The sequence below is a fragment of the Ischnura elegans genome, chromosome 9 (assembly GCF_921293095.1).
Source record: "Ischnura elegans chromosome 9, ioIscEleg1.1, whole genome shotgun sequence".
NCBI classification, from domain to species: Eukaryota; Metazoa; Arthropoda; class Insecta; order Odonata; family Coenagrionidae; genus Ischnura; species Ischnura elegans.
Genome location: NC_060254.1, coordinates 55,606,306 through 55,632,608, shown reverse-complemented (window position 1 = coordinate 55,632,608; position 26,303 = coordinate 55,606,306). Strand labels below are relative to the sequence as shown.

The 26,303-nt window shown below is 39.5% G+C and overlaps 1 protein-coding gene across 2 annotated transcripts in view; it reads right to left on the bottom strand.

Moving 5' to 3' along the window:
• Positions 1-26,093, bottom strand: part of LOC124165265 (SHC-transforming protein 1) — a 77,340-nt gene extending 51,247 nt beyond the window's left edge. Inside the window, exon 1 of one of the 2 annotated variants that reach the window (XM_046542595.1) lies at positions 24,612-26,093. In XM_046542595.1, coding sequence (XP_046398551.1) covers positions 24,612-24,729 — 118 coding nt within the window. In that variant the 5' untranslated portion in view covers positions 24,730-26,093. The remainder of the gene's footprint in view (positions 1-24,611) is intronic. The other variant, XM_046542596.1, reaches the window with a different exon arrangement.
• Between the last annotated feature and the right edge of the window lie 210 nt (positions 26,094-26,303).

The window sequence follows — 26,303 nt, the reverse complement described above, 5'->3', positions numbered from 1 at the left end:
AGGAGAATCCTCCGCTGCATCCTTCATGGCATTGGTGATTACCGTCAATTCAAAATACCCCAATGTCATTAAACACAAGTCCCAAAAATATCCACCTCGTTTTAATAATCACTGGCAATGGCATGGTAAGCTGAATTTGTATCTTAGAAAATCCTCTTGTTTCCACATCTAATTAATTAGGAACTAAAGAGTTTCGCTCCAATTTCATATGATACAAAAATAATTATTTATGACTCTCGGTCGGTAACTCTCAATAGGGCAATTTGAGCCACATAAAGACACGGACTCATTTGTATTCTGTACATGGCTCAGGTCTTTGACATGTACCTAAACAGCAGTGCACCTTTCTAAACTATACCAATGAGGTAATTGGTCTCATATCCAACCCGTACGACCGACGTCACGCTGTTTATATTAGCATCTGAGGACCCCATTCATGACATGGCCTTAAATTAGTAATGCACAGTAAAATTCAAGAAGATTGTGACGCCAGTGGTCTAGAGCTAGCTCACGAAAAAATGTAAGACTCCTCATGATAAAAGTTTGATGTTGGGACCAATAATTTGCCCTTACAGCGCACCCACTGTATAAAAATTTGGAAGCTCAAACAATACCAGCGAGGGTAGCGGACGACGAATCAGGGTGGGCAAGCATTGGTTGAGGTGCGAAAGGCTACCCCCTGACGCTATTAACATACTAGTAGAATAGATTGTAAGGGCAGCGTTTGGGTATTTGGATATCATGGTTAAAGTTGAGAGGGCAATGGAGTTTTAATCATTCATTGACGACCAGGGGTTGATAAATCAGTTCGCGAAAGGGTTTCAGGCACTGCCTGATGCGTTAGGTGAGAAGTCCGAGAAATATGACTTGAATATAAATCACAAAAAAGACGGTTTTTATACGATTTTGAAAGCGTATGGTCAAAAACTAAAGATGATGTAGCCGTTCAACTATTTGGGCAGCACTAGATATGCGCTGTAAGGGAAAATTATTGGTCCTAATATCAAACTTATATAATGAGGAGTCTTAATTTTTTTCATGAGCTTGCCAAGACCACTAGCGTCACAATCTTCTTGAATTTAACTGTGCATGCGCAACTCGAAGCACCTAATTTAAGTGCATGTCATGAATGGGGTCCTCTGATGCTAATATAAACAGCATGATGTCGGTCGAACGGGTTGGAAATGAGATCAATTGCCTCATTTACATAGTTCACAAAGATGCATAGCTGTTTAGGCACATGTCAAAGGCCTGAGCCATGTACAGATCACGAATGAGTCCTTGTATTTACGAAGCTGAAACTGCCCAATTGAGAGTTACCGACGAAGAGTCACAGCAGTTAATAAAGTAAAAAAATCAGGAGATTTGCTTCTGTTAAGGAGGCGTTTGCGAATATGAGGGAGCTGATGAGATCATCTCTTTGTAGGAGCGTGAAGAGACGGCTGTTTAAAGGCCTGACATGGAGTGTGGCGCTTTAGGGAGCGGAATCGTGGACGTTGAGGATGGGAGACGGGAAGGGACTAGAGGCATTCCAAATGAGGTGGCGGAGAAGAATGAAGAAGGCGAAACGGACGGAGAGGAAGAAGAATGACGAAGTGATACACATGGTGGGCGAGGAGAGGAAGATTCTACACGAGATACGGAGTAGAAAGAGGGTCTCGCTGGAACGAGTCCTAAGATGGGAGGGGATGTTAAAAAACCACATTAGGAGTAAGAATGTTAGGTATTTGGAGGAACAGAATGAGATTTGTCATTGCAATTAAATATAATAGGCCTTATTACAGAGGGATTTCGCTTCAGGGAATGGGGACAAGCCAAGGTGATTCGCAAAGCTATTGATATAAACCTACCTTAACTGGTAGAATACTTAAGTGATAATTTCTATCATTGTAAAAGCACGAGGATGTCTTTCACGTCAAGAAATTACATTGGACAATCATAAAAAACCACGCCCAGGATAGGAGCAACCTACCCGAGCGGGACTCGAACCCGCGGCCTTCGCTTCAGTAGGCGAAGATACATTTTCACTAGACCTTGCTAAGTATTGCATATGCCTCCTGAAACAACCAATGCATATGGAAGATCGTGTAACTCACGTCGTTTATTAAAAATTTAGGCAAAAAATCATGTAAATTTAATCCTCTATACAGAATAGTTCAAGTTCCCAGTTATGGGTTAATTACGCTTCAATAGGTTTCCAAGGATTCAAAGGTTGTTCTCCTGGATAATCTCCTTAGTCTTCGGCAACTTCCTAACATAAATCCTCCAAGAGGTAAGTGCCACAGGAAACGTAGCATGGTCTCCTAACCTGAAAGCGTACATTTCACATGACCACGGCTTAGTCATGATCGTCCATCTTATGAACCTAATGGGTGATTCACATAGTGAGAAAGGAGCAATAATTCCTGACCTAAAAACATGACCTATTCAGAGAATAAGATAAGTGTGTATAAAGGCCTGAATATCATAGGATCCTCAACCTTATACACTTCAGATGGCTCTAACGAGTACAGGATTTTCAAAGTCGTGTTCTACGAGGCTATCATACTAGAAATCCAGCATCATAACCAGAATCGTAGCAGGTACACATGTTCTCATCATTATTTTTTATAATAATGAATATTATCTCACCCAGTAGGATCTTACAGGTAGGTCGAAGGCCTGAATATCTTGGCTATCGTGTAGAGGACTGAGTCTCGGGTTCCTATGAAGTCTTTGGACACCTCCAAAAGGTAAATCTTGGAAGTGGAAATTGACACAGGGAAAGTAACTGGGCCCACTACCAGTGATGTCATGGCAAAATTAGCAGTTCCAGAATGCATTTCCTTAACATTTTTTACGAGTGTAATATTACTCTGTGTGTTATTTTTATTACAAGTTACGTCTGCATATTTTAAAAGAAATTTTTGCTTTGGCTACCGATGTATATATATTAGATATTACGAGGAACCAAAATTGATTTCAGTTGTATTTGACTATTATGTCTTTTCTTAATCAGTGCCAGAACACCGTTCCGGTACCATGACACTACTGCCCACAACCGTAAATGTGTGAATTTCACAATTCAGAGGCTTATTCTGAGTCGAGCTCGATCCTCAAACAGTCCATACCAACCTCCTGGGTGATAAGCATAGTGAGTGAGCACTAATTCCTTAAAACTTGACCTCTTCACAGGCTCATAATATCTTGGCCAACGTGTGGAGGGAGGCGCGAGGAGGAGTGAGGGTGGGGTGGGTGCAGTTGGTCCCATTCACCCACACACCAGCCACCCGCCCCATTCAACTCGGCTGCGTCGACCCCATTCATCGATCGAACGAGGCGGCAATTCCCCCCTCAACCCCCCTCTTCCATGGCGGAGGGGTCGCGGGGGACGCGGGCGGATGCGTGCTCGTGGGTGACCCCTTCTTCTGCTGCTCCCCCACCCTAAAGCCCTCGGAGGAGGGAAAGGAGGAGAGGACCTGGGAGATACAACGATATATCGCCAAATATCGCGATATATTGTAAAGCTGGGTCTAAGCCTGGTTTACGCATAGCGGTAGACTGCAATATCAGAAGTTCAAAAACGCTATCTCGATACTATTAACAATAAAAAGATGTCCCGGGACTTCAAATATGCTTCGTAATCGAAGAGGCAGCCAACAAAATAATTGAAGGTGGCGAAAGAGAAATATTTCAATAACATCTACTGTGCGATAAATTAAACAAAAAAAATAACTCGCTTAAAACTCAAGATAACATCTTCAGGGCATACAGAATATCCTTTCCAACACTTGCTCATAACTCAGATTCGAAATTTTTTACCTCAATTTTTCCTCAGATGCAGATATCTACTATTTGAGAAACAGGCGAAAGTTAAAAAAAGGTCTCTCCCTCAAAATTTCCAAACGAAAACTTTTATACGAGTTTTAAATAAAAAATTAAGTTTTAAATACGTGACTCGTCACCAATAGCGCTAACATATGTAGAGAGGGAGAGCTTCGTCCTATCAAGAGGACAAAGTATATAACTGTCAACATCTGCCTACGCCTCAAATTTGATAAATTTACCTTTTACTTATAAAAACTTCCTCTGATGTGTTTTTTATATATTTGAGATGTACAGGAAAATATTGAGAAAGGTCTAATCTGTCTAGCCTGAAATTTTCAAGATGACAGAATAAATTTAACGCAAAAAGAAGTCCGGCAGAGAGGGAGATAAAAATCCTCGGTGATGATGACCACACAGATTTTTAAGTTCGAAGATTATTTCGGCAATGATCAGATGGTTTCTGCATTTTCTTCGGGTTCTTTTGAGTTGACTTTTGGGTTGGGTTTTCTTGGATTGACTTTTGTTGTCTCAACACCTCAATATATTCTCACATGCCATCTTTAATCCATTTCTTAAATACGGATGCTATTACAACTCCCCACTTCTGAGACTATGTAAGGACAACGATATAATATGTAAGTAGTAAGATTTATCATGGATAAAAATTTACTTACCTCCCAAATAAATTTCGTTGCAGTCAACAAAAGCCAACGGACGCGGTGAGACCCGAAAATGCAGAAACCATACTGATTTATTCATAGTTGCTTTGGATTGGCAAACGAGAATTAGGTATCTTATAAAAACCTGCTATATTTTAAATAGACTGGTAACACTTTTTACAAGAAGGAAGTGCATAGGTTTCTAAATTCTCACATGAAATAATAAATTATGGCAAATATAGGGCAATCGAACATAAATTAAATTTTTAAATACGTGCCAAAATTTAGGCAAGGTACCATCAAACCTTCTTTATTCCATTTTTTAATTTCAGATATTGTCGTAACTCACCACTTAACAACAATGTGTAAGGAATACAACACTGCAGATTAGCAGTTAGATTTATCGTGGGATAAAAATATATCTACCTCCCAGATAAACTTCAAAATGAAGAAACATGCATTATGATGGCCTGCGAATTATGCTTTGCTTGCATGTAACTATAATTTATTTTGGAGTAATAATTTTAGTGGTTGAAAACAAGTGTTTTTATACTTTTGTAATATTTTTTAATAAAAATTCTTTTGCAAAAATTGTGCAACGATTAATTTTTAAAAATAATTATTGCAATTGGTAACCAATGTATTGTAAATGCGTTTCCCCTTGGGTTATTGGGAAAACATAAAAATAAAATAAATAGACAGGATGGAGCTACCGGATAAACCGAAAATCGAATCTACCTCGAGCAGAGTGAGACGGATGCACTGCCGTAAACCATCTGCGGAAGTTTGCCCATCACAGCTTGCCCCACTTCCTTTGACGTCAAACCCCACCCCCTCCCCACACCCAAACTCCTCATACGTGTTCTATTTCGCCTCCACAGAACAGAAACCCCTCCTTCTCACACTCCACGCACGGATGCCAGACGTGCTAAATTTCCCGGAATTACCCTACATATTCACCCTTTTTTTCTGTGCCAGCCCATCTAACCTGGTACACACGAACAATGGCAATGATTATTTTCTTTTTCACAAATAAACTTCTTTTTTTCAGGTAAATTCATAGGTTATCATTATAAGTGGGACAAATTCAAAACTGAGGGAGTTTACCGGGTCACACGTAAAACTTGTAACTGCAGTTATATCGGGGAATGGGGAAGAACCATTAAAAACAGAATAGGAGAGCATATGCAGGATATTAGTCTAAGAGATATTATTTCATATTCATTTATTTAATATATTATATAAAAAATCAAATATGAATGTATTGCAGATATTTTTTACTCTTAAGATAAAATGTAAACAATATATGGTGGTTTCTACACTTATATCTATATAACTCCAGTAGCGAAATATCAAGGTCGACCTTGAAAATGACATAGATTTATACATTAAAAGACAAGGAGTTATATATAAAACTGTGGAAATTACAATATCTAGCTTATTATTTTACCATAGATATATCGCATTTTCACCACATCAAGCCTTAACCGATATCATATACTCATCCAATATTAGCGTCATCGATATAAACGATCACCGATGTTGTTCTCTCCTCTGTACACTCTAGGAAAATTTTTCAATTTTAATATTAAATTTAAAAACACCCTACAGAGAGATCAGCTCGTGGTATTCTTTTTAAGTGCCAGCCGACCGATTGAACGGACATAACTTAAAAGGGCACATTGTCCGGGGTCTCCGGAAAAAATCCCAAATTATACCACATTTAAAGATAAACTGTAAATGAACTAGTCATGCATTGAAATAAAGGCTGTGCCTTGTAGGGATATTGGTGGGTTTTCGTTTCTTTCCACATCCCAGTATCTGAGGTCGATTCCTTAAAATTCACTCTCGCATTTCATACCGGACCGATGCAGATAGTCTTCACTCGTGAATTGAATTAAAATACACAGAAAATCTGCACGATTCGTCAAAACTGCTATGGGCGTACCGAAATCGTTACAGAGATATTAAGCGAATTAGGCAGGGAGCCGATAGAGACTCGGACGCTGCGCGCTACGCTTAGATTGCTTGAGCAATTAAGAATATCTTTAAAAGCGACACAGGCAACATCTTACGAGAGCCCCAGTTTAATAATAATAATTTGTCTTTATTATACAAGCGAATTTAGGACAGAGTTGTCCTCTCTTACAATTAACTTGTTAGACATTCACAAACATCCATGCCCTGGATGGTAGTCAAGCCACCCAGGCGGGATTCGAACCCGCGACCTCTAGGTTGGCAGTCGGGGACTTTACCCTGGCGCCACCGAGGCCGGCAGGGTTTACAGGGTTGAGAAAAAATTGCGTCACGAAATTTGAATCCTGGATAGCCTATTCCAGTAGGAATCAAAATTACCAGTGATGTTTCGAACGGAAATGCATCATTATTAAACTATAGAAAATTTTAGACAAGCGATTGTCTGCTAGTTTACCTTGTTGCCGGATGCTCTGGACAACTCATGACTTCGAATGCTGTGCCTTTGCATTTGTCCTAAGTAACCGGCAACAGTGCCAACCCACAGCCAATCGGAGTGCTTGGCTCAAAGTTTTTGTAATTTAAAAATAGTGCGTTATCGACCAAAAAATCATGCGTAATTTTCGTTCCTACTGGCATTAGCTATCCATCTACCGATTCGATCGATGGATTTTTCTTCCTCATAGGAAAATCCACTAGGATTGGTAGAATATTATTTGCGTTTCGCTTGGTTTCGCTGTTAGTAGGGCCCGCCCGCCTTTGTGACGGTGCGGGATTCCTCGTCCCTTCCCTTCCTTCCCTATCCCCTCCCCGGAGTCGTCGTCGGCCTCTCATCGCGGCGGCGCCTCCTTCCTTGTTCCTTCCCGTCCTTCCCCTTCTGGGTGCAGAGGAGAAAAGCTAGCGCTTACAGTCCCTGCCACAGGAGTGTATCCCCGCGAGCCCTCCCTAGGGTTTCGTTTCCATTGGCATTAGCTATCCATGGTTAAAATTTCGTGACATAATTTTTCTCCACCAACTACTTACAAGTGATACATTAAGAGAGATATTTTGCCGAACGGATAGGTATGGGAATTCGTTTTCCCCCGAACCAGTAAGGACTTTAATAAATTCTAGTCGCAATTTCGCTTCAGAATTTTCTTTTTATACATAAACGGCTGATGTCCTAACACCCACCGCCACACGCCTTTTTGTGCGGCTTGCGGAGTAGCATGTAGATGATAACCGATCCGCTGGATCTTCGCAATCAGTGCCTTCTGATGAAATTGCTGCATCCAATCAGTGGATTCAGTTTGAAGTAGTTAGTCGTTCGCTTCCAATATTCTTCACCGCATTGTGATTTTTTCCCTAAAATTCTAAAATTGGGAGACACCACGATTTGAAAATGCGAACTTCGGTTCGGTGATCAAGCACACTAACCAATATACCACCGCGCAACATAATACGAACGACATACCATGGTTTGTGAATAGTCAATCGATGGGAAACTATATTTTAAGATACTGACTGCATGGGATTCTCTAATCATATGCTGGATAAAACCATGAGTAGATGGAAAGAATTGACTCTGCAGAAGTATGCCAGAATAAATCATTCCTACTGATAGGACAAAAAATGATTATTTTTGTAATTCTATTACTTTTACTCTCAATGCACATCTTTAACCAAAAATTCCGTGTCTGGGACGATCGCCTGATTTCACGATGGAACTTATTTCTACACAGTTTAATTCTATTAAAAAAAATTATTTCCATTAAATTTAACGCTTCGAAAGAAGGCGGATTATAAGGTCTTAAGTAAATTGATATAAAAGCTGAAATACCAATTAAGGTTTGTCGATCAATGAAGTGCCTGTTTTCCTTGATGCTCAACATTTCAGACGTCTATGTTCTCTTTTTCAAGGAGTTTGGTCGCGGTCATAATTCCACGGCCAACGCGGAATCAAACACGGGGAGGAGAATTCAGTTCACCAGACAGGAGTCAGTCTTAAGATGTCATTAGAGTTTTGGCTCATTCACTCATTCATGAAGAACCTCTGATTGGGCGCTATCGGGGGTAGTGAGCACTGATAGCACTACCACAACAGCTGCGTCATTTCCCCCAGAATGCAACTGATACTTTGCAGCTCAGCACTTTCCAGTTATTTCCCATAGCTATCTTTTTTGCTGCTACTGAGCACTCGCCGCTGATAGGAGGGAGCTAAAATATAAGTTCTAGGTGGCCAATGATGGTTGATAGATGATTCAGAAATCTAGTAGTTAATTTCAAATATATTTGCGACTGAGAAGCAGGCCCAAGTTTTTTTTGGAGAGAGGGCGGAAATCACGTGACTTCCTGAACACCAACCACAATGCGAAAGGCGGAGCCTAGCCCTCGGGCCAATTCAGTCGTTTTCAGACCTTCGCGGTGTGCTCTTCGTGAGTTAGCTGTGTTGCCAAGAGGGAAGAGGGTTTTTGAGACTGTCTTTTGTTTCCATGCACTGAAAAAGTGTTTTAAGAAAACAGGCTAACGCACGCCTCTCTCTCCCCATCCCACAGCCCAATTGTCGCAGGTCCTATTTCCTGCCGCGACGCCGCTCGAAATATTCCGAGTTTGCACGACTGGGCCGGTCGAAAAGATAGTTGAGTGGGTTGGAAGCCAAGGGGTACAAGTGATTTCTATTTTCTATACAGAGTTAGGTAGAGAAATTAGCTAGAGAAAACAAACGAGATCAATTGGATGTTTAACAGTGCATTTGATTTTCCACTGGATGCCAGCACAACACAGACTCACTCGTTTCCCTTGGCAACCAAGTTTTTGTGTATTTATTCTAACAATTAAATTTATCTAACTCTGTGGAGAAAAAATCACTTTTACCCCTTGGCTTCCAACCCACTCATTTGAAAAGGGTTATAAGAGCCCACTAAATGTTAAATTTCCATTCAGGGAGGCTATGCTATGTAGCAGTCTGCTACCGTGGTGTGCGAGAGTTCTGAGCGTTCACTCCCCCTGAATACGCACACCGAGGAAATAAATTGCTCAAAAGAGTGTAAACAACAAAAAGACACCCAAGGCAAATTCACAAAACCAGGAGCAGATGAGAGGTGGTGACCCGCTCAGCATGAGTTCGTGAAGTCACCAACATCTTTGTAAAGTGGTTAACCGGCGATTTTTCGTCGAGAATAGCTCGAGAAGCAGGCGATGGGTGAAAAATTTTGTTTTCTATATTTTTCAAGGTCTATGACAACAGAAAGCAAAAGAGATTGATTGACGAACGAGCCCATAGTTCGAATTGCCATGGAGTTAATGCTACTATAGAGTACAGGAGCGAGCGAAAGTCTAGTCGTGAAGGTCAAGTTCTGACTTCTCTTCCCTTTCCCCGAATCCACGTCGTCAGTAGTCAACGGCGTCGAAAGAACGACGACTCTAGATCACAAGATTATGGAAATTCTGAGATTCATCCCTCGAAGATGACCAAACGAAGAGAGAATTCATTTGCATTTATTACAATCGCATCACGTTATGGGCACACGTAATGTCTGCAAACACAGTCCAATGTCCATACCTCCCATTAATATCAATCTTTAAAGCTCAGGGTAACACAGCGTTGAGAAAGCGTATAACTACCCCTCGACAGATCTTTTTTTTCCGTTGAGTATTCATCAAGACCTACACTCCAATACGCTCATTAAATATTAACAGGGTTCCCGACGATAGCTAAATTATAAAATTCACTGTTTTTTTTCAGGTTTACACGGTCTAAAGGTCGTCAAATTCACGGTCTGTAGGTAAGGCATTTTAGGCAGAAATATTGATCACGTGACAATCAACGGTCGCACGTTAACTAAAAATGTAACAAACGCATCGGACGCCGTGAATACAAACGCAGCAATGAAAGTGCTATACTCTCATGACGTCACCTATCGATAGCAAAATTCAGGTCTAGCTAAAGGTTGTGAATAGGAAGATGGAGGGAGAAGGGTGGAAGGGAAGTGAAGAAGTGTCCGATTTTTCGCTAACAGTATCAACAAGGACTGGCCCAACTGTCACACTAAATAATGATAAGAAAGCTAACGACTTTGTAGAGGCTCAATTTTCTCCACCACATGAAAAAGAAACTAAATACAAAAAAAGTAAGGAGAGTTTTTACGCCTCATTAAGGAGTGATGTTGTTGGAGTTGTTATTGCATTGTAAGATTACTGAAAACTTTACCGGTTACCCGCCTTCCAATCACAGGTTTAATGTCAATGTGTCGTCATGGCACATGGACCAATAACTGCTCTTCGAATACGCGCGTGCAGATAAATGCGTGGACAGTATCTGTACGTGACTCGACCTTGAAACATGATCGATACATCGATTTTTCTTTTGGTCCATCAATCGTAGTTCTACAATCAAGTTTGACAGATTTTTGAGGTTTTATGGTGAAATTAACGGATTATTCACGGTTGTAAGGTTTTCCCAGTCGAGAGGGAGCCCTGATAAAATAAAGTGGTCAAGAGAGAAATAAAACACAAATTTTTGGAGAATTCGTTGATAATTGAACTCATCGTAAAGCGGGAACCAAATGAATCGAGGATTTAAAAGTGATCATTCCCCATAGTTTTGAACAAGAAACTGATTCGAGTGACACTTAAGGAAAAAGACCGTTTGAGGGGGAGTGACATATGAGCTATGCATAATAAATTGTTCTCCCTTTGCTATTTTTAATACGTAATATTATATGATGTTACTTTCTGACCACTAATTGTTGGTATTATTTTCCATATTGCAGTAATTGCTTGCAGTAGTTGTGTTTGCATATTTAATAATAGTATTTTTGCGCAGTTCTTCTATTTTCAGCTTTAACAATAGGTATGCATATGAGTTCTGTTAAATGATTTCCAAAATAATTTGCATTCCACCTTTTTATTGTGAAAATTGTCTTAATTTATACTTAATTTCTCACTACATTAGTTCCAAATTGTTGATTTTTCTACTTATGTTGCTCAAAAAATGGATATATTTTTGTGCGAAAAAAGTATATATTTCTATTCTCAAGGGTAAGCCCCAAAGACAATTAATTAATTAACTTCATTCATTCATTTATTCATCCCTTACGCACGTACTGCAACAACGAGACATAGATTTTCCACAATATAGTACATACTTCGATCGCATATTTCAATTAATCATTATAGGGCAACAATACTAGGATTCGATAGTAGCATCTCTCCACTCAACTCTTTTTATCAGGTAGTATTCTCCTGTTTACGCAAGTCACGTATACCGGAGCTTCATAACTTGACCTTCCTGGAATATTCGAGGTCGTCTTCTTCCATGTTTTTCCGCCCAATTGTCCGTCAACGATCGCCTTCGTTATAAAAATGTATTTCCACGAAATGGAAGCGGATTCTATTACCTTCGGAAGGAGGTCGAAGTCATTTTTCGCACAACAAACGTGGAACGTCAGTTGGATCCTTAATCGGACGAGCGGAGGTGGCGCTAAGCGGCGTTCAATGGCGCCACGGGTGTTCTGCCGCGAACGGAGGAGGAGGGCAAGCTAAGGGGGAGCCAATCCTACCCCTCCAAAACAATCTATTAACCAAAAAACATTTTCCCACCATTCATTCGATCGCCATGAAATTCCACAAATGTCTGTAGCTTTTCAGAGAGTAAGTGAATGTGCCATCTAAACCTGAACCACGCGATCATTTTTAACGTACAAGTTAAGGTATGGCTTCAATGACCGCTCAAATGATAACTCTCGGATGTCAATATTAGGGATGGCAGAAATGATAGGGATTACAACAAACGCCACCAATTTCCCCCTATTTCCATCATTTATAGTCATCGCGTTCTCCATTGCTGAACATGTGCATGAAATAACAATCAACGGACGAGACCAAATGCATATTGTGGCGACGCGATGGAGCTTTATAATATCGAACAAAGTAAACACCAAGGATGCCTCAAATGACCGAGTGATATAGAAACTGTTTTAAGCAATAATATTTTCTTATCAGTGAAAAGAATAATTGGAATAATCATAAAACTTGAACGTAAAGAATTATCGAAAGGGTGACGCAGTCTTCATTGAAATCGCTAATATTGAAAAAGAATTCTATGCAGATCAGTTGTCAAGGAAATGATTTTATAGACTGGGTTTCGCTCTAGAAAAGGAAAATGGGTTGAAATTTTTCATTGTTTTCACTCTTTTCCCGTGAATTCTATACAAAGAATAACAAAATAATTTCATCTTTGTTTCTTTATAAATATTGTAATAATAAATCATTTACCTCACAGGAAATATTATTCGTCGCAGGTAAAAAGTAAAGTAGAAGTCACCTCAAGCCAGCTGACCTAAGCACAAATTGCACAGCTGAAGAATGAAAATGGAACAAACTGAATTGTCGCGATAATTTCGCAGAGCATTGACCAAAATATCACTCTTTCTCATCTCCCTCTACACATATCTTTCCTTTTACTTGCGAAAGGCCAGGATCCTAATACCCCCTCCCATACGCCTTTTTAGGCGGCTTGCGGGGTGATATGTAGATGCAGATAATACAAAGGCCTGTCTTCAATATACATTAACATATACGATTTAATTTCTGATGCATGAATTATTTTGGTGGACCGGAATGGAGCATGTACGAATGCGTGAATGACACTAGAATGTGTTCTATTTCTTGTTCATTTATTCGCACAATTTGGTGATTATAAGGTCCATTGTGGCGTTCATTCTCGCGTTCAAGCATTTAACCATTAACTAGGACGAGATAATGTATCGTTAAAGAGGCCTTGATAGATTATTTTTGCTCCTACTTCCTTACACTGCTGTTCTACATTTGCCTTGTTTTAAATGTCATCCACGCGGGTGATCTTAAAAGTCAAGGATTCGCTGAACGTTACTCAGCAATGCTTTTATTTTTTACATTTTATGATTGATGCTAAGGTGGTGTCGGCAACTAACTGTTGCTGACATTTGGTGGTGGCAACAGAGTGGATATAAACTAAGGGCACTGATACTTCATCGTTTTGATTTTGACATCCTTAGATAAAAATCATATATTTTCATTCACTACGTAAACGGCTACGTAAATATCCGCATATTCTGATGGAATCAGTACACTAATTTTCAAATATTTGCTTTCACTCATGCACTTCCACGAAACTACACAAAGGGAGAGAATAGAATGCGAAGGTTGTAGCGAGATGGAGTGGAATTTTTCCACATTGGAATAACAAGGTGCAATTTTTAACAAGAAATAACTATTATTTCGACCCGGGTTTCAATATTACTACATAATCATGTGGGTGCGAATAGTGCTGAGTGAAGCCTAATCATATATATTTTGGAGGGAGGAGCGGGGTAAATAAGGGGAAAAATAGGTGACGGGAAGGCCCGAAGGAGGAGGATAAGAACTTTTGCAGGCAAAGTGCAAGTTTGTGAAAATTCTCAAGGAAATTAGGTGCATACTTTCATTGCGTTATGCTATGTTATCTTATAATTATAATGCATTAGAGCACTTTCAAATATCCATGAAAATGGGAAATTTTGCGAGGGGGAAGGCAAGAGATGGTTGATTTTTAAAAATTCTGACCTATCTCCATTAACATCAAGATATAGATTAATTCCGAAAAAAGTGTAAGAAATATTTTTTGTTAACATTTTAAATAGAGAGGCTTGACCGGCATGGATAACGCTGAAGAATCATGACTAAATTCCAAGTTCTTTTTCCTTCCGTAACCTAGAAGTGCTTGCTTGCATCATCCGCATCTACTGCTTTATTACTTCATATTTGTTTGGCTCCGTTTACGTCTATAATTAAGGAGGAGTATCGAAGAGAACCTAATTGGGCCGTATTCAAGGAATAACCGCGGACTAGCCAGTGGCGTACTTTTATGCCAGCCAAAAATCCGTCATTATCTATAATAGAACCAATATACCATTCCATAACGGAAATAAGTCATAAGAAAGATGGTAAAGTCCATCCTTATCGCTTACGGCTTACGTGTAGCCAATCAGAGTGCGTCTTGAGCACAAATACAGTCAGTGCAGTGTCTGGCCAAGAAAAAAGTGAGAGGAAGGTTTTTCAATTGAACACAACCGTATGCCAAAGAAATGTAAACCGCGCAAAATTCACGGCCTTTACAACGTCAATAAACATTTGAGTGAATACTCAGCAAGGATTCACTGAGTGAAATACTAGTACATACATGTTATTGCAATGAATTTAGAAGCTTAAACCTATGAATAAAGAAAAAATATTACGAGTAGATAACACTGCCAATCAAGTATAAAGTCGCTCAAATATGGAATTATAAGGTAAAGAGAGATAGAGCGTAAAGGAATTGCATTGCGTGTCTTGAAGAGTACATTTTTTTTAATGGTTCGGCATAATTCAATGTCATGCGAAAAAACGAAATGAAAACACTAGCCTCAATTGATACAATACATGATATCGGAACTCAACTGGTTCTGTCTGCGCCTTAATTTTGATTTTTTTCTTACGGCTTTCGTCCACTATTGGAGATAAGCAACTTCTAAAGGCTTAGGTTTTACGGCATCCGTTTCATGGCTAACATCCCATTGTAAACCAGCCATTACGGAATTATCTATACAGCCAAAATTCCTTAGGAGAAAAATTTTTGGGATAAAAACGGGGCAAAGGTAGTTAAGGGGGTGAATCACCTGCAACAGCTTCGGGGTATCCCTGTTCAAATCCCAATCAAGGCTGACGATTTTTCCTCCGTGGAATATTCACAGTCAAATCTGTTCGACCAAAAATAGAGTAATCTATTAAAAATTCCTGTGAGATTCGCTTGCATGGAAAAAAATATGATGATTACCGTGATTACCGAGAAAAGTCGAAACTCATAAGCCAGAAAGGATAACTCATCTTTTTGACGAATTAGGATGGGAGCAGCAAGAGACTTGGTTAGGTGCTAGGCCAAGATTGATTTAAGAATAGACATATTTCAGAGCGACTCGGAGAAATTAAAGAGCCGAATGTTTATTTTGCCGAACAGATAGGTATACTAATTCGTTTTTCTCCCGAAAAATTAGGTCCTTTATTGTTTGTGGGAAAACGAATGCCTATTCCAATCCGTTCTGCAAAATATCTCTCTTTTTTGAAGTCCTTTTTTGTTCGGTGGACTCAAAACGCGCATCTCCTTCTTACATTTTTATTAATTCGTGAACGGTCAAACGCCTATTGAGGCGACATGCGGGGTAGTATGCATAACTCAATTATTACTAGGACAGGGTTAGTAGAGGATAACAACTTTTACAGATAAGTGTAACTTTGAGAAACTTCTCAAGGCAATTCTGTATGTATTTTCATCGAGTTATGATAGTTTTCTTATAATAATCGCGCATTGGAACAGTTAGAAATATCCCTATAAATGGGACAATTTGCAAAACGTCTGCAAAGGAAAGGTCGATAAAAAAATGATGACCTATCTCCACTAACAACAAGGTATAATAAATTAACATAGTAAAATTTCAAGAAATATTTACCATTATAAGCAAAGAGAATGGAACAGCCCTGCTTATGCTGTAGAATCATGGTCAAAACTCCACTCTCTCTTTCCTTTGATAGGCCATTAGTGATTGCCTCATCCGCATCTATTGCAATATTATTTTTTATTTAGCCCCGTTCGTCATTCCAACTAATAGTTACCAATGTCTTTGGATAGGGGGAATCCATTAATATTCGTGAGCGATTTTGCTGATTTGTGGGACACCCCCCACTCCACCTTCGTCGAAACGTCGTGAGATTTTTGACAATGCGATTTTATAGTATGAATACGTTAATAAGAGCTGAAATCCGTTGGATGTATGAAAAAAACATAATTCGCTCAATAATTTTCAATCAACAGTAGTTAAGTCTCATATTTAAGATTACCAAAAACATAGACAACCTTAAGAGTGAAAAATCTACGAATAAAATTCTTAATAATATAGATAATAAATAATAGATAATAAATAATAAAGTAAAAAAATCTTAATACCTTCCTTAATTTACATGATTTTTTTCCGACAACTTGTACATTAATTTTCCGATTAGATTTACCCCTCTCCTCCATGCTAGACTGAGTGAGATTCACCTGAGCCCCTACCCAATATTCATTACACAATTAAGCTACCTGGTTTCGCGAAAGGTATGCCTGCATCTTATTCCTGTACTCTTTCTGAGCAATGCTGAGAATGCTAATGACTCTAACCGAAATGGCCTAAAACAGCACTTTTCTGTAATTTTCAGCTAATTTGACTGTATTTTACCAATATTTCACTTATCACGGCAAAATCTACGCAAAAAAACGAAGGACGCAGAAAGGTGACACTTTTTTTTAACTTATGACCTTAAATAAGGATATGCGGTATACATCTAAATACGCCAATATTTTGAGAACCGATAGCTGATCGGGCAATCGTGCATGCTAAAACTTTTTTTGGGTTCACCGGTAAATCATAACGGCTTATTTACTGCACATTTTTATATTCTTTTTATGGTAACTTTTACCAACACTTCCTATCGTACGTTCATCTAATTTAGTTCCTTAAGTTCTTTATGAAGGACGCATTCTTCCCGTTTGTAAAGTCTTTTAAGGTGACCGATTACCTGATTAAAACTTGGGCCACCATCCTGTATTTCTCAGCATATGTAAAGTAGTCCTTTTTCAACCTCCTCGCATTACCTCGAATTTGAAAATTTTACCTCAGTTTTTTCCTCAGATAAAAATATTTTTATATTTGAGAAACAGGTTAATATTACCAAAAGTTGACAGTGAAGTAAATACTAAAATGATGGTGTAAGTTTAACATTACTAAAAAAAAGTCACCAAAAACCAGGGATGGAAAGTGAAACGAAAATGTTTCATGATAAAAAGAAGAACACAATGGTAATTTCCACACTTTTAATATTACAACTCAGCACCGACCATGGTTTCGACACATAAGTGTCATTATCAAGGTTTATCAAGGAAATTATTATTATTATTATCAAGGGAAATGTTTCACTTCGACCCGAGGTGAAACGAAAAGACGAGGCCTGTGTTTAGTTACGTTCCCGCACGAAATTAAAATTACCAAGGAGTTAAGTCTTGATCCGGGACGAAAAATGAGTGCCCCATGCATCTAATGCCGGTAGGCCGAACCTCTACTTCATTGCACGTGGTCCCTCCGTGAGCTTAGTGCCGTGCCGTAACCGTGGATTTAGCTCCCCGAGTTAAATTCTTTTTCGTTTCGTTTTTATATTTCGCTCCCGGAAAAGCAAGAAAGAAATACAGAGTAGAATAGCGCAGGCAAAGAGGGCTTTCTACAAAAAGAAGAATCTTCTTACAGCTGAAAATACCAGCATAGAAGTAAGGAAACAATTCATCAGATGCTACATATGGAGTATGTTTCTCTATGGAAGCGAGGCTTGGACGTTGACAGCAGCAGAGAAGTCAAGAGTGGAAGCATTCGAAATGTGGTGCTACCGAAGAATGATGAAGATAAAATGGATTGACCGTGTGAGTAACGAGGAAGTGCTAAGAAGAGTGGGAGAAAAGAGAAACCTCCTAAACACCTTATGCAGAAGAACGGACAACTTAGTTGGACACATTTTGAGGCACGATGGTCTGATGAAGACAATCGTTAAAGGACAAGTGGAAGAGAAAAAGGGCAAGGGACGGCCCCGAATGAGTTATACAGGAAATGTTATAAAGGATGTAAAAGAGAAGAAATATGTAGCTATGAAAAGATTTGCGGATAGGAGAGAGAAATGGAGAGCTGCGTCAAACCAATCTCAGGATTGTTGACTAATGATGATGATGAAACGAAACCATTGAAATGTTACTGATTTTGACTTTCGTGTCGTTTCACTTATCATCCCTACCAAAAACACGATCGGTAGAAATGGAGGAATGCGCCCCTCCCTTAATGCAGAGTAAAATCGAACAAAATATCAATTAAATAGAAGAAACTGGCAAAAAAAACAGGCAAATTTCGCAATTTTTATTATTATATTCTATTTAATGCAATACTTATTCCGAGGAAAATTTCAAAGGAAAGAAATCGACATTTTTTCAAAGCAAAGCGCTCGCTACTCCAATTTTTTAGGCACTTCGCTGTCCAAAAAACGCAGTAGCAACGCCGACTAAGGATTACTTCATTGATAGAATTCGAAACCAAAGCAAAAGAAATTCTTTATGCTTTTTTAAAAATTCACAGTAACCAAAGTTAGAAAACGTTAAAGTTTACGAACCTTTTTTATTTACTAAAAGCAATTTTCAATAACCTCATATTCAAAAATCAGTCTCAACTTCCAGGGTCACTAGTCTTCAGTGCCAAAGTAAATATTCAATTAGATCAATTAGTCAACTACGAGAATTATAAAATTACACCGAATATACCAGTAATATTTATGTGCCAGGAAAAATATACTGTAAAATAAGCGCATTTTTTATTGTTTTTTTTTGGGTGACAGCCTTCATTATGTATTTGTGTATCATCAAAGATAATATTTGTAAGATTTTCAGTGACAATCATAATTCTTGTGGTTCTGCTTTGTACTGTCAGCTCTGAATAAGTAGATGGATTCGCCGTAATGTCGGCCCTGCGTTTGAATGAAGAAAAAACTTTTCCCCGACCAATATTGCAAAGAGATGCTATTCAACTGGGATTACTCAGATAGTAAAGGTCGAACTAAAATAAATTACTATGAACTAGCTTCGTGACTGTTAAAGAGATGTCAAAGCCTGATGCAGTATTGTTTTGCTTTTATTAATATAACTTATTCATGACTTCATCCTGTACGCAGACAATACCAATTTCAGATTAAGTAGAAATGAAATACTATACCACTAAATTGTGCCTTGATATCTGTAAAAGTGATAGTAATGTTATTTTTTTTAACTTTCCCTTATCAGAATGCCAGCGGTGTTGCCAATGACAGTTAGCCACTTAGCTGTAACAGGCTTGGTCGTCAGTTTGTCATGAGCTGCAATTACGGCGCTCAATACTAACTTGTTTTGCTTTTACGCAAACTGTTATGCTTTCACCTAAATTTTTTTATGAATTATGTCAAATTCACCGCAGACAACAAAGAATTCAGATGATAATAAAAATACCACTCCAGTTTTCTATCGCAAAGTTCTGAGTAAGTACATGAAAATTTTTTATGAACTCTTTACGTCTCGAAATTTAGTTTTCCCAACGTCATGGCTACACAAAAAGGTGACATCAAGGTACAACAAACAAAATTTATAAATTAATATATCAAAAACACCATAAGAACTGAAAACCGTTTCACAACTAAATCCGTGAGCTTAATCTAAAACAAAGGAAAACTGTGCGATTCGTCAAATATAGATATGGGCGAACAGAAACCGCCAAACTCTTATAAAAAGGAAATAATCTGGGAGCCGCAAGAGACTCAGAGGCAATGTTCTTGGCTCTACTTATTCACTTAATCTAGGACTCTACGTTACAAAGCAAGTAGGAATCTTTCAGAGCGAAAAAGAGAACATCTTCGATCCTCATTATATTTCTACGCCCGATATTTGAAGGATAAATTAAGAGAGATATTTTACCTAACGTTTACGCATAGGAATTCGTTTTCCCCCAAAAAAATTAATGACTTGAACTAGGTGGAACTCAATACGCGTATTTCCTATTCTTTTTTGTGTGTTAACGGCTGGTGTCCTAACACACCTCGCATGACGCCTTTTGAGGCGGACTGCACGGTTAGTATGTAGATCTACTGGTAGAACACTTATACCGATTACACCATGGATATTCTCTAAAACACGATGAAAAATTATGGACAGACTTGGAACAAGGATCATGTATCATCGCGTAAATTTTTAAATATAGATACACAGCTCCAACAATTATTGTTGCTAGGCCTTCATGTAGTATTTTTACATAGCCCTGAATGCTTATTACGAAACGCAGGTAGTGGATAAGTTTACTTTTCGATTGATAAAACCTAAACTCGCGATAACTGAGATATTAATATCAGTGACCAAGAAGTATAATACTGCGATAGTAAAAATCCCCAAACTTTTGCCGCGATGTAATCATAAGCCAGAGAAGAACGGACACTAAAACTATTTTTAATTTTTTCTTTCTATCCGAAGTTTAGGGTTATTTACCACCCTTTATGAATTGCTTCTAAGTCTTTGCAAATAACAAGGTAATTCAGTGGATTCTAATGATTAATAAAAATGCCCAAACTTGCTACCTGATGTATTCATTAGCCACAGAAATATTAACCTCTTCATTTCCGGAAAATAATTGATAGCAATATCTGTTTTGGGTTTGTCCACCTTGGTTGGGCTGTGGTCCCAACAGGGGCTGCAATTACATAGCCTGACAATGAATTGTCTACCTTTTTATTCGAATTTTTATTTTTCTCCCATTTTATGAATACTACTTCAATTTCATTTGCTGACAACAACGGATTGGGGAGATTGTAAATTGATAAAAACTCCAAACCTTGCCCTCTGATGTATTTGTAAGCCAATTTTCATTATTTTATGCGATTAGAATTGGGCGTATTGAATGAATATTGCCGGCCTTCCCGCATTGATAGCCGCCTGCAGTGACGTGGGCTGCTATTAGGGAGCCAAGTACAGAACTGTTCTGCTTTTTACCCGTAAATGTTTTCCTTCGATATTGTGCGAATAACGCCAATCCAATTGCAGACAACAACGAATCCAGAGGATAATAAAATCCTCAAACTTTTGCCGTGACGTATTCATAAGCCAGGGGCATGTTTACATTATTTAAAAATTTAACCGATCAGCATAAAAGCGGTATTTGCAAGTCACTGTTGTTTGTGATGGATAGGTTGCCCGCCTATCCCGACAGGTGCCGCAATAATAATGGACAAGGCGGAAAACTAGGAATTCAGAGGATTGTGAAACGATGATAATATCCACACTTTTCTCCTGAAGTATTTATAAGCAAGTTTTAATTATTTCCTGCGATAAGAATTGACTGTTATGAGTCACTTTCTGTTGGCCTTTCCGCGATGACTGGTCGCCTGCACCGACACGAAGGGTAATTATGGAGCCAATAACTGATCCATTTTACTATTTCTTCGAAGATTTACGTTTCCTCCCCATAATTAATGATTACGTCAAATTCATTGAAAACAAATACAAAATTAGAAGATAATAAAATCCCCAACTTCCTGCCCGAACGTAGGTATTCATAAGCCAAGGACAGGTTTTCATTTTTTTCAACTTTCCCCGATCAGTATTAAAGCGGTTGAAGTTGTGAAGAAGATGAAGTGAAGAAGAATAAGAAAGTCACTGAAGTTGGTAATCGATTGGTGGCAAACCTGTCACAACAGATGCTACAATTCAAACATATAATACACAATTACTTACGAAAATTTTTCATTTTATTTAAGAACTGCTTCGACTTTATTGCAGACAGTAACGCATTAAGAAGATTGAAAAACGATAAGAATGCCCATACACGTCTCGTAATGTATTTACAAGCGAGTTTTCATTATTTTTTTCTGATAAGAGTAGGACGTAATGAAAACCTTAGCCTTCCCTGATTGGTTGGTTTGTTAGTCGCTTGTGCCGGTACGGATTGAAATTACAGAGCCATAAACTTATTTGTGTTGCTTTTTATTCAAAATTCAATTGTTTTCTCCCCATATTTAATGAATTACGTCAAATTCATAGGAAACAACCACTAATTGTAAGACAGAGGATTATAAAATCCCCAAACGTGTGCCTCGACGTAGACTCAGCAGGTAGAAGTAGTAGTGTTGGCAATGAAGGTAAGCCACTTTGTATCAGTTTAGACAGACAGGCAACCATGTCATTACCAGAAACAGTCACTTACCTTCTCTACCACCACCGCTCAAATGCTGATCGAGGAGAGGAAATGAAGAACACATACTTTTGGGCCATAAATACGTCAGGGTAAAAGTTTGGGGATTTTATTAACACCATCATGCACTTTGCTTACTTAAAAGAAACAGCAACAAAAAACAAGTCACTAATGATAGACACTCAAAATTGTTTCACATTTATCCACGGCTTTTATCGGATTAGGAAGAATAATTAAGGTATATTCGGCATTATAGATTTAAATGGTGCTTATGGTCCCTAATTTGTAACTGTTGTGGCTTCATGTTCTATTTTTGTACTGCCCTGTCGACGGAAAATTGTATGTAGAAACGTAAACAGTAGATACGTTTTTTTCATTTAAGAAACCAAATAATAATAATGGATCCAGTTAAATTCCTTCCACAAATTTATTAGACACGATCTGTTTTGGCTGTCAGGCTATTTTCACGATCAGTTGAAAATGGTCTAACAGCCGAAATCGGTCGAGTATAAAAAAATCTGTGGAAGTAATTGAACTTCATAATTATTAAAATATATCCTGTAACGTTTGTCATTTAAATATCGTAGATGTTCAATTGATATTGGCATTTAATGCTGCTAGGGAGTTGTTGATGGAAGGAGAGAGGATTATTGAGGAATTGAGGAGAAAAGGAAAGTTGCTCGGAGTGCGACAAAAAAAAGAAAACTGTAACTTGAATAAAATAAAGAGTCTGACAAAGAGTAAACGTCTGACGTTACAATTCTTTCCACCAAGTAGAAGCTTCTTGATTTTATTTTATGAACAAAAACTGGAGAAAACGGAAGTGGTATTAATATCAGAGTTATCGAGAATTGCAATACTGCTATAATAAAAATCCCCATACACGTGTACTGTGCTTTAAATGCCAGTGAAATAGGCTATTTTGATGAATCAAGGCAACCTTCACTAATAGATGGCCTAACAGCCGAAACCGGTCGTGCATAAAAAATCTAACGAAGTGACTAGACCTGTTCCATTACGATTTTATTATGAATTCCTTCCACCACGTAGCAGCTTCAAGTTACGGTTTAGTAAACAAAAACTTAAGATGACGGAAGTGGTAATGGCATTAGAGGTCGCGGAGTTAAATACAGTGATAATAAAAATTCCCAAATTCTTGTTGTGTGGTATTTATGAAAAGCTTTCTTTTTCCCTCTGATTCTAGTATAACCTCACGTGTACTCACTGTTGTTGGCCCGTCCGACTTGATTGGTAGCCTGCAGGGGCGCGTAGAATAATTTGAAGAAAATAATGAGGTTTTCGGAAAAACCAACGTCTAACATTAAAATTTCTTCCTCCACGTAGCAGCTTCAAGCTTTGATTTTAATAAACAAAATTTCGTGATAGCGAAAGTGGTATTAATAGATAATAAAAATTTCCAAAGGTGTGTCCTGTGACACATACATAAATATCAGTGAATTTTTTTCTTTTTCCCTCTCATCCGAAGATAATGACTCAATGTTGTTGGCCTGTCCGCCTTGGTTGACCGTCTGCACAGGCGCGTAGAATAATTTGAAGAAAATAAAGAAGTTTTTGAAAAAAAAACACACGTCTGACATTACAATTTATTCCTCCACGTAGCAGCTTAAAGCTTTGATTTTAATAAATAAAAATTCATGTTAGCGAAAGTGGTATTAATGTCAGAGATCCAGAAGTATAATAATATGATAACAAAAAACCCAAAACTTATGTCCTGTGACATACATACCGGTGAAATGTTTTCTTTTCCCCTCTGTTCTGAGTATAATGACTCACTGTTGTTGGCCTGTTCGCCTTGGTTGGCCGCCTGAAGAAGCGTGTAGAATAATACAAAGAAAATAAAGATATTTTTGGAAAAAAAACCACTCAGACGTTACAATTTCATCCACCACGTAGCAGCTTCAAACTTTGATTCAATAAAAAAAACTCGAGATAACGGAGTGGTATTAGTATTAGAGATAGAGACAGTAGGGTAGCCGGAAATTCTGTTCGGAGGGTGGGGAGGGGGGGCAAAACCAGGAAGGGAATTAAAAAAAAACAGGGTACTAAGTAGAGGATTTAGACCTAATTTTAACACTATTCATAATTGAAAATAAATAATTTTTCAAAGAAAGCATTTGTAAATTAATGATTTGTCAATATTTTGTTTTCTTGTCAGAAGAAAAGTAATTGTGTTATTATATTTCGGGGATGCGGGTCTAAACCCCCTCCCCTCGCAACGCCACTGGATTGAGAAGTATAATACTGTGATAATAAAAATCTCCAAACGTGTGTCCTGTGATACAGATATATATATATATACATCAGTGAAATACTCTTTTTCCCCTCTGATCCGAGCGTAATGACTCACTGTTGTTGGCCTGTCCGCCTTGGTTGGCCGCCTGGAGAGGCGTGTAGTTGTCCTCCTGCAGCGATCGGTACGCCCTCGTCGTGAGGCACTTGAGCATCTTGCCTAGCTCCGAGGTCATGGCTCCCACCTCCGCCCCCGCAACCACTGAACACACAACGCCCCGGGCAAACCGCCCCCCACTAGCAGAGAAGAAGGCCCACCGCCTCCGAGGCCACCATTACACTCCCTTATTACTATTATTATTGTTGATAGGGTGGCGATCAGCAGATTGGCAAAACAAGAAAAGAGTGTCTCAGTCGCCGATGGTGGTGGTGGTGGGAGGCCTCTGGGGCCGGGGGCGGCGGCCCCTCCCGCCCCCGGGTCGAGGCATGGGACGCGGGGGGAGCCGCGCCGCCCCCGAGCAGCGGCCGAGGGCGGGGGCAGAAGTGGCCCCGGGGGCGGGATAACACACTCGCGGGGGCAGAATGCACGGGCTAAACGGGGCGCCGCGGCCTTCTCTTTTCGGGCCCAGTGCCGACTACTGCGGAGGCGGCGAGGGGGCTTGGGGGGGGGTAGCGCGAGAAGAGGGGGTTTTAGAGGGGGTTCTCACCCCTTGCGACCCTCTCTCGCCTGACCTTCCCGACACCGGGTCACACAACTTTGTGGCACAAGCAGAAACAAAAACAACACAAGCTAGTCGACCATTCCACTGCCACTGTATCCCTTGTCTATGAACGTTTCTCCGTTCCTTCTAATCCCAACCTCTCTCATTCCCAGTTCGTGTGAAGGAGCTCCTCGCACAACTTAGTGGCACAACCACAGCACTAACACAAACAAGGCGATCGTGCCTATATTTCTCGATATTAATATTATTATGATATATAAAGCTCCTTTCTTTAGTAAGCTTCTCCCACTACCTCGCAGTCAGGGCAACACGGTTCCTCGCACAACTTAGTGGCACAACTACTTCAACAACAACACACGCGTCGACACGTTGGACGACCATGCCGTAAAACCTCCTTTTAAGCCAAGTTATATACATTCGTTCGCTTAAAACCCAATTTCTCCAGCCATCCCTGTCCCGGGAACACAACTTCTCGCAGAACTTCGTGGTAACACAAAAAACAAAGCAACAATATCACACGCTATGGGATCATGGCAATAACGTACTCCCACTTTTCATCCACACCTGACACTTTTTCCACCTGTTTCACGGACTCATTCATGCGTATTATGTTTGTTGGCTTGAAACTATTTTTCTCTCTCCTTCTCCGTCCCGGGAATACGCCACCTCGCAGAACTTAGTGGCACCGGCAAAAACGATTACACACGCCGAGAGGGACTGTGACACGCTGGGTGACGCATTACGGCCACATTCCACCCACACGCCTTTTCCCATCCATGTATTATATACATATTTTCTCCTCCGGTATATGCATATATATCTATGCACTCCTCTCGCCTATCCCGTGGCGCGGCTGGCCAGGGCCTGTCCTCGGCTCGCACTAACAGGGAGCCCCTCCCCGCTATCTCCCACGCACTCTCCAGGGCCGGAGGGGAAGGGAACGGTGGAGGGGTAAAGTAGGGGGAAACCCTTCCCCTATCCCCCCTTTTTTAAAGGGAGGGGAGAGAACGGAGGGGGCACTAATTGTACAGTCTAACGCGTGTGCCTACGTCATTTGTTTCGGGGCGCGCGCGGAGCAAGGTCAACTG